Source organism: Erithacus rubecula (genome assembly GCF_903797595.1).
Source record: "Erithacus rubecula genome assembly, chromosome: 4".
Lineage (NCBI taxonomy): Eukaryota > Metazoa > Chordata > Aves > Passeriformes > Muscicapidae > Erithacus > Erithacus rubecula.
This window is the reverse complement of record NC_136686.1, coordinates 57179021-57188447: the sequence shown is the minus strand read 5'-3', so window position 1 is coordinate 57188447 and position 9427 is coordinate 57179021. Positions and strand designations below refer to the sequence as shown.

Sequence of the window (9427 nt, the reverse complement as noted above, 5' to 3'; positions counted from 1 at the left end):
CCGGGGGGAAAGGAGTTGCCTGCGCACGGGCCGCGGTGCACCCTGGTTTGCGTTCCGGGCGGAAGCGGCGCGGTGCTGCGTAAGGCGGGCGGGCGCGATGCCGGATTACCTGGGAGCCGACCAGAGGAAAACCAAGGAGGAGGAGAAGGAGGACAAACCCATCCGCGGTGAGGGACGATGGCGAGGACGCTCTCCGCGCAGCGCCCGGGGCGGGAGTGGGGCGGCACCGCCGGCGGCCATGTCGGTGGCGGCAGCGGCGGGGCTGGAGGAAGCGGGGGAATAAAGCACTGGAAAGGGTTTAGAAGGTCTGTGGTGTGGCGTTGGTGCCGCCCCGCAGCGATGCCCGGGCCGAACCTGCGCTCGGGCGGCGCCGCCCTGGCGGGAGCGGAGCGGGCCCGCCGGGCCTGGGAGCCGCATTTTAGATCTGCTTCTTTGACTAAAGGTTCCTAAAATGTCGAGATTCCTCTTCGCAAGAGAAAAAAAAACACAAACCAAAAACATGCCTTTTGTGGTTCAATAGTTACTTTTATACTTAAAATACCCCACAAAACGTGATAGAACAATGCTGCAGCTCCCTGACGGAGGCTGTGGTGAGGTGGGGGCTGCGCTTTGTGCCGGGCAGGGAGAGAAATCGAGGAAATACCTAAAGGTGGGAGGGTGAAACCCAGGTTACATACTATAAAAACAATTTCGCAGTTCCGGTGGTCAGACCCTGGAATAGGCTGCCCAGGGAGGTGGAGCCATCGTCCTGGCGGGGTTCGGGAGGCGCCTGGAGCTGGCGGCTGTGCAAGCTGTACAGGACAAGCCTGGCTTCACGGTTGGACTTGGCGGTCATTACAATCTCTTCCAGCCGTGATGATTCCATGATAATTTCGTTCTCTTGCCGGGGGGAGCGCTGCAGAGCTGCTCGTGTGCTGCCTCTTTCACTCGGAATTCCGGGGAAGCAGGAGAGGGAAGGTGGCAGAGATTTCCGAGGATACCGGCACAGCGTGGAAGATGCTGGTTGCCCCTCGTGTTTTAACTTATTGTGTTTTTTTATTTAATGTTAGTAAATATTTAATAAAGCATCTGAAAGCACAAGCAGTACAAAATGTAATCAGTGATGGACTTTGAACTGTTCCCATTCAAGAAAGGTTTCTAAATTATAGCAACAGAGTGTTCAGTAGCTATAAAAATCAATCAATGGGTTGGTACGAATAGCCAGGAAAGAAATACGGATTAACATAGAAGGTCTTCAGAGTCCTGTGTAGCACATGCTGCACCCAGATCACCAATGCTGTGTGGCTTGGGCTCCATCTGTCTTGGAAAGAGTGGACTTGGACAAGAGAGGAAACAGGTGTGGGAATAGAGAGGGGGTGTTGAAGTCTGTTAAATGGCAAGAGAAGTGAGAGTGGTGTGGCAAAGAGTGACAAACCAGCAGAGTTGTGTTTTTTCATAGTTAATGGAGAGGGGGCACTGGAGCCACCTCTGTGCAGAGGAGAGTGCACAGAGCACTGTGCTAATGGAGAGTGGTGACAGTTTTTCATTGATGCTTTCTTGAACATCTAGAAACAAAAAGTTAAAAAGATAAAGTTGTGATATTTCCCATCCCTTTTTTGAAAAGTCATGGACTGGGAAATTACTCTGAGTGAAGCAGAGTTGAAGTGGCTTTCTCTCTGTGAGCTCTGAGTGGTGCAGGTTTTTGGCCTGATGAGAGTAGCTGGAGACCCTGTTTCATTTTTCTTGTTTATCTGGTCCTTTTTTCTTCCACTTTGGTTCAATGAAAAGTGGAAACTCAAAATAATCTCTCCAGAATACATGTTTTTGATCTTTTAGAAGCAGAATTAATACTGCTGGCTTTGTTTTCAGAACTGGAAACTAAGTCTCTTCTGTCTTGTTTCAGCTCTTGATGAAGGAGATATTGCCTTGCTGAAAACATATGTAAGTAGCACACACACGTGGGAGTGTTAAAGACACAAAGCAATTCCTCTGGGGAATACACTGCAGGAGTGGAGGGGTGTGCACTTGGCAGGTAGAGAGTAACTCTGCTTCTCCTAGTGCTTTTCTCTCCTGCCAAAACCTTCTCTCCCTTTTCACCTTCCAATAAGAAGGCCACAGCCTGCAACACTAAAAATAATCTTGGGTTTGTTAACTTGAAAGTAATTAAAGGTTTGTTTCTCTGTTTTTGTTTTTTATCTCATTGCTGATTGCCATAGGAGTCTAACAGCCAGGACTGTACTAGGGTTTTTTCACTGGCCAGTTTTCTTGGTTGATACAAAAAACAATGTTAAGACCCCACCTGCCATCAAATTGACTTGCTTTTAGCCATCATCTTAAAAGAACATAATGTTGGGAGGCACTTTCCACAGAAAATAAGGCTTAAAATGCCTTTAATTTCCCTTTCTAGTGGGAAGTGCAGTGGGTCTGCAAAAGGATTCTTGAAAGATGAAGCTTGCAGCTTAGGAATGTTTGGCAGAAGTCTGAATTTTGTTGACACCAAGACTTCTTTACAAAGCTCTGAAATTCAGCCTGTAACCACTACAGCTTCTTTTTTTGTTGCCACTGGTCTACAAAGGAGATATTGTAAAGCAAATCCAAGTCTGAATCTGTCTGTGTTAGGCAGATCTGGATCAAAGAAAGCATTTTATCATGAGCAAGAATTCTGATTTGCCCCTTGATCCTTCTGCTGTCCTCTGTGGATGATGGAAAGGTAGGGTAAGGCAGTTAAAACACTTGTACAGGTGGTTTTCAGAAAGTGTGTTCAGAATTCTCTGTATATATGATTTTACTTTAGGAGAAATAGTTTGAAAAAGTAAGGCTGAACAGGTTTAAAAGAAAAACAAATTATTAAAGTTTACAAACATGGAAAATTTCCACCTTCCCAGTTGGTCAGCTGTGTGTAGCTGCACTTCACTTCTGCAAACAGAAATACTGTTACTGGAGGTTAATTCTGTCTATTTTGGCTGTCATCAATGGTTGGCTGCTGTACCAAGACAGTCTGTTGAACATCTTGATGAGCAGCAGCTCTTGTAATTTTTTCCTAAGCATGAGATAATTTGACTTAGGAAATCTACATGATATTCCTTTTCCAGGGCCAGAGCACGTACTCAAGGCAGATCAAGCAAGTAGAAGATGATATTCAACAACTCCTTAAGAAAATCAATGAGCTCACTGGTATGTTTTTGTTGTAGAAAGGTTTCAATAGAAGAGCCACAGATACCAAAACTAGAGTTGTAAGAGGTTGATTTTCAACAACTTCTGCATTGTTTTTTAGTTATTTTTCTCAGAATAACCCAGTTCTTTATTTGTTAGCATGAGGATCTTTGCTTGTTAGATGATGTTTTTTTCAACTGGGCAGGACTAATCTGTACATCTGATTTTGTACAACACATTTTTAATCAAAACAGTGGTTTTTGTATGTAATGGTGGCATGAAACAAATGCCCCTTTCTGGCACCAGATAATGAATTGTCTGAGAGGGTGGCCAGGCTGGGATTTGAATGTTCAGCTGGCATGATCATGTAGGCTGTTTCTTAGGAAACCTGTTTTTTAGGAAATCTATCAAAAGCACGTGTGCATTGTTTTGGAGGTCTCTCAAAACTTCCTGCAGCATTCTCTCTAAGGTTTTGGGTTGGGAAGGGGATGGCTGACATCCCAGTTAGCTGCTTTCTTCTCAGCTTGTTTGTGCTGCACACAGGGATCAAGGAATCTGACACAGGCTTGGCTCCTCCTGCCCTTTGGGATCTGGCAGCAGATAAACAGACTCTCCAAAGTGAGCAACCATTGCAAGTTGCAAGGTGGGAGTGCTCTTATCCTTCTACTAGAGCTCTGTACTGTTAAAAATCTGGTTTATAGCTTATGTGTGGACTTCTTTTAAAATATAAAGCTCATGTTGTGCATGTTGAAAGTGCTTTTTAGCACTGAATCATAAAGGAACTGTGATTGTGTGATGTATTTCATACTTGTACTTATTCCTGCAGTCATTCTATGGTGCTGTAATGGTTTAATCACAAGTACAACAGGTATTTTGGTGTATTTGGAAAATGTGACTCTTGATGTTTATGCAGATAGCAGTTTGTCTGCCTGGAGGTGCAATTGTGTTTGTGTGTTAGGTGCACCAAGATCATCAATGCAGACTCTGAGGATCCCAAGTACATCATCAATGTCAAGCAGTTTGCCAAGTTCGTGGTGGATCTCAGTGACCAGGTGGCACCCACTGACATAGAAGAAGGCATGAGAGTTGGGTATGCAAAGTCTTTGTGTTCTTGTGAGTCTTCCTACATAAGCTGTCTCTGAGTTCTCATGTTGTCGTTTGACAGGTCAGCAAGCCCTCATTTCCAATTTTTGCAGTGGTTGAAATTACACCAATGCTGTCTTTCTCTCAGATGACAGTAATTCACCTGTATGCTTTGCTGGAATCTTATTCTGATGTTATTTTGACAAAGATTGACAAAACTTGTGTCATTGGACAGAAACCTTTCAGTTTGAGCCCCAGCAGTCCCAGCTTTGAGAGCTCCTTTAGCACTCTGCAGTTGCACTCAGGGCAGCCAGGAAATGTTCACTGAGAACATAAAAACTGTTACTTTAAGTATTAATACTTTAAGTATTTTGCCAGTTTGCTCTGTGGGATATTTTGAAATTTAGTTTTCAAAATACTTTGGAATTGGTAGTTTTGGAAACCTTAAAATTTTCTGCAGAAAGAATTCCAGTACCTACCCTACCTGACTATTAGCTTTCAGGGCTGGGCTCTCTTGCTGCCAGAGAAAGGAACAGTTCAAGAATTCAGTTTCTCATTTCCACAGTTGTTTCTACATAACACTTTACTTAACCAGTGTTAAAATAATAGTCTTTATGCTTCCTCACCAGGGTGGACAGAAACAAGTACCAAATTCATATCCCTTTGCCTCCAAAGATTGATCCCACAGTCACCATGATGCAAGTGAGAGTTGCCTTTACTTACTTAATCTTGTAATTGTGAATCCTTACACTGGATTTTGTTGTGGGCTGTTGAAAGCCCATAGAGATTTACAGCACCTGGCTGGTAACTGCTGACTCACCTCTTTGTTGTGCAGGTAGAAGAAAAACCTGATGTCACTTACAGTGATGTTGGTGGCTGTAAAGAGCAGATTGAAAAGCTGAGAGAGGTGGTTGAAACCCCTCTGCTTCATGTAAGTAGCCTCCAGATTGAAGCTTCTATTATTTTGGAAGTATTCTGGTTGTCTGTTAGCATCTGAAAAAGCAAGAAAAGACAATGTCACTGAGTGTAAACAGCTTAATGAAAGAAGTCAGGTTTTACCAAGTGAAATCCAGCCCAGCCTCTTTTATATTGCTCTTTATTCATTAGTTCCTTAATTTGCCTATATGCTTTGATGCACATAATTCTTAATTTGCACATAACCTTGCCTTCTGGCTCTCTTTGTTACAGCCTGAAAGATTTGTGAACCTTGGAATTGAGCCTCCCAAAGGAGTGCTTTTGTTTGGGCCACCTGGCACAGGCAAAACCCTCTGTGCCCGTGCTGTGGCTAACAGGACTGATGCCTGCTTCATCAGAGTGATTGGATCTGAGCTGGTGCAGAAATATGTGGGAGAGGTAAGAGCAGTACTTGATGGAGTGTGGAGGGGTTTGCAGATTCCCCTTGTGGGTACCAGACACAACAGTGGGGGCAAGGGATGGATGTACTTGGAAGCTGCATGTGCAGGAGGCAGGAGCTGTCAGACAAATCACTGCAGGTCAGGCAGTGGTGACATGACCTCAGCTTTGCTGTCACTGATGAGAGGGATTTTTGCCACTTATTTTTCAGTTGGCCTTGAGGTAAATTACTTCATCTGAACTGAGTTTAAGAGCAGTAATTTTTCTCTCCTTTATAAATTGCTTTAAGCTTTATACTTGTCCCATTATATATGTGAACAAATAAAAAGAGTTTTCTCGTTGGAAACTTACAGGTATTTGGAAGCCTGAAAAGTTTGGTTTGGATAGTTTTCCTTTAATGTGCCTCAAATCTTTAACAAAGTCTTGATTTTTTTGCTTTCAGGGAGCTCGAATGGTTCGTGAACTCTTTGAAATGGCCAGAACTAAAAAAGCTTGCCTTATATTCTTTGATGAGATTGATGCCATTGGAGGTATATTCCAATATATATATATGTAGTTCTAATCTCCTCTGAGAGCTTCCAGGTTTTCTTGTGGTTCTGTATCTGGATTGCTACATTTCAAGAAAAGTGCTTGTAAACACTGAGTTAGCAAAACTAGTCCCAGCACACCCTGTGACCAGGAAGCTGTCAGGAAGTGGTTTATATAGCCCACATGAGAAGCCATTTTGCACATTTGGAACACCCAGATTATTTGAACTTTTGTATTTTGTTTGCAAAATTTTATTAACTTAAACCCCTTTCAGCTTCTGGACTACACTCCACATCTTTATTACTTCCTTAACACTATTCTTCTTTCTAAAGTGCTTAGGTCCTTTGAAAGTAGAACAGTTTTGACATAGATAGGGGAGAAGAATGATTTTGGTTGAGAGAGGGACAAAAACAAACAAACTACATGGGTAAATTCCAGCAGCTTGCCCAGTTGTTAGGTAGGGAGATAGAGGCCCTTTTGTACTAAGGACCTTTTTAACTCATCACAAATACTTGTATGCACTTTAAAATAATTTTACTAGGTGTCCTGTATTGCAGCCACTGTTACAGCTCTGTGTCTTTGGCCTCCCCAGGTGCTCGTTTCGATGACGGGGCCGGGGGTGACAACGAGGTGCAGCGCACCATGCTGGAGCTCATCAACCAGCTGGATGGCTTTGACCCCCGGGGCAACATCAAAGTGCTGATGGCCACAAACAGACCTGACACTCTGGACCCAGCACTGATGAGGCCTGGCAGGCTGGACAGGAAGATAGAGTTCAGCCTGCCTGATCTTGAGGTGAGAACTCAGAATTTCACTGCCAAGTGTGCTCAGATAGCAAAGTGTTTCTTCAGTTAGGAATTATTGTTTGGAAGTTTGAAAATCAGCAAAGGCATCACTCTTAAGTTTTGTGAAACTGCATGGAAATATGGAGGGTTAAAGATGTGCCAAAGGTTTTCCCACACTTCACAGATTCCATCCTGGCCAAGAAGTCATAGTAAGTAGCTGTAATCACTGTATGTTCCTGCCTCAACAGAGAAAAAAATCCTTTAACCAGATCCACAGTTTAGTTCAGAAGTTGGAATATGTTTTGTTTGGCTCTTCTAAGAGACATTTCTTGAATTACTTCTATGATGAAAGCCCTTTTTAAAGTTATTTTCTTACTTTAGTGTCATGGGCACTTCCAGTCCAGACATGGGAAACCATAGTTGAGCAGCAAATACAAGATGTATTTTCCATTTGCCTGTGCTGTGGACACAGCTGCAGGCTGGAGTCACCACCTCTTTCATGCTGTGAACACCTCTCTTCCTCCCTTTCTTCAGGGGCGAACTCACATCTTCAAGATCCACGCTCGTTCCATGAGTGTGGAGAGGGACATCAGATTTGAGCTGCTGGCTCGGCTGTGTCCTAACAGCACAGGTAAGCTGTGAGCTTTTATTTCTTTCCTGGAAAGCTGCGTGTGTGCTCTGTGCCCAGGCAGTCAGTGCTGAGGTTTGTGCCTGTCCCAGGCGCTGAGATCCGCAGCGTGTGCACGGAGGCAGGAATGTTCGCCATCCGCGCGCGCCGCAAGATCGCCACCGAGAAGGATTTCCTGGAGGCAGTGAACAAAGTCATCAAATCGTACGCCAAGTTCAGCGCTACCCCGCGCTACATGACCTACAACTAGCACCTGGGAACTCCTGTCCTTCCCACGAAACTTCTGTGCAGCAAAAACCCAAGTGTGGTGATTCACGTTTTGTTCTTGGAAGATAGAAATAAATGGGGTGTTCCAAACCGTAGGTGTGTGTTCATTGTGAGTACTTTACTCCGGTGCACTGTTGCTGCCGTAGGGAAAAGATCTCAGGTCACAGCAGCACCACCTAGGCCACGTGTAGTTTTAAATCAGATGCCTGTGCAATGGCAGACATCCCAAGCTTAGATCTCTGGTCACCATCTGCACCCCAAAACTTCAAATCTGAGTCATAGAGGTGCTAGAAGACCCCTGAGTGACTCCATTGTTTCTGGGTGTGCTCAGAAATGCTTGTGTGTCCCAAGAAAACAGAACTGCCATGGGGAAGGCATGTGTGGTGGTCTGAGTCATTGTCCAGCTTAGGGAAAATACAAAAGAACATTTTACCTTCCTTGGTGAATGCTCTGGTACCATCACAACTTGTTTTTTTTATCTTCAGTGGTTTTTCTATCCCTTTTGCTGAGATTCTTTGCTGTGTCCTACAAAATAGTAAATGGGTCAAGGAGGAGGAAGGTGTAATTTCTTACTAAGGGATGGAAAATTCCTTTTCCCTGATCCTGCTGTAAATTGACATCAGTCTGGTAGTGAGCACTTTGATCCCTTGTATGACTTGTCTGAGATGCTGCTGCAACACAGGATGACCCTGACAGGGTCCTGATGCTCCATAGCTGAGCAGTGGCTGGGAGTTATTGGCCACAGGCAGCCTTGAAAGGTTAATCCTCATTCATCTGACATGTTCCTGTAGAGCTGGGTGTGCTCAAAAAACAACAGCCTTCCATTTTCCTTTTAAGTGTTGCATCAAAATGAGACCCATCAATTTATCAAGCTTAGGAAATGCATGCATTAGGGAGAGTATGCAGCCATGGACTGGGTTAGGATTCTGGCTGGTGTCAGTATCTTGATATGGAAACTTGGGCAATCTCAATACTTGTATGTCTTTTCAGGAAGAACATTTTAGGGAAGGATGCGAGTTTATTGGTGGGACAGTATGTTTCTCATTTTCAGGAAGCATCTCTGTGTACCAGGAGCAGCACTTGAAATCAAGTGTAGCTTTTAATTGAGAAGGGTAAGTGAAGTATGGAGAAAGAGTTTGGATCTTACCAGGTATCCTGAATTATCATCAGTGCTCTTGCAAAAAAAGGAGGTGAAAGGAGCATGACCCTGATTATTATGAGGCACTGACCCAGATTTTGGCCATCCACTACCATCTGCTGTGGTGGGGCTTCAGCAGCCAGGGAGGAGGTGCTCCTCTGTCCCTGCAGACAAACTGGAGCCCTGTTACAAGATTAAAGGACCTTGGGTTGTTTATTCTGGCACTGACAAGCCTAAGATAGGATTTAACTTTTAGATAGCAGTCTGTTAATCAGTGCAGGGATGAGGAAGTGAGTTCTCTTTCAAAGGGTGGGCCCAGGCTGCCAGGAGGAAGCAGTGTTTCAGCTGGTGGCAGCAAAGCACAGGAAGAGATGAGCAAAGCTGCTTTAAATTTTGTTCTATGAGTTACCAGCACGGATAGGGGTTTGCAGGAGCACTTGTTCTGCATGGTCTGGAATGTGGGATTTCTTGGGCAAAGATTCTCAGTCCAGCATTTCAGCAGCTCTCCAGGGA

The 9427-nt window shown here is 44.3% G+C and overlaps 1 protein-coding gene across 1 annotated transcript; it reads left to right on the top strand.

Annotated features, from left to right (window-relative positions):
• The first annotated feature begins 62 nt into the window (after window positions 1-62).
• On the top strand, window positions 63-8332 carry PSMC2 (proteasome 26S subunit, ATPase 2). Its single transcript, XM_079303181.1, has 12 exons — window positions 63-167; window positions 1883-1920; window positions 3072-3153; window positions 3676-3775; window positions 4091-4222; window positions 4845-4917; window positions 5051-5146; window positions 5404-5568; window positions 6011-6098; window positions 6689-6891; window positions 7416-7512; window positions 7602-8332. The coding sequence occupies exons 1-12, from the start codon at window positions 98-100 to the stop codon at window positions 7757-7759; spliced, it is 1302 nt and encodes a 433-aa protein (XP_079159307.1). The 5' UTR covers window positions 63-97; the 3' UTR covers window positions 7760-8332.
• The last annotated feature ends 1095 nt before the right edge of the window (window positions 8333-9427 follow it).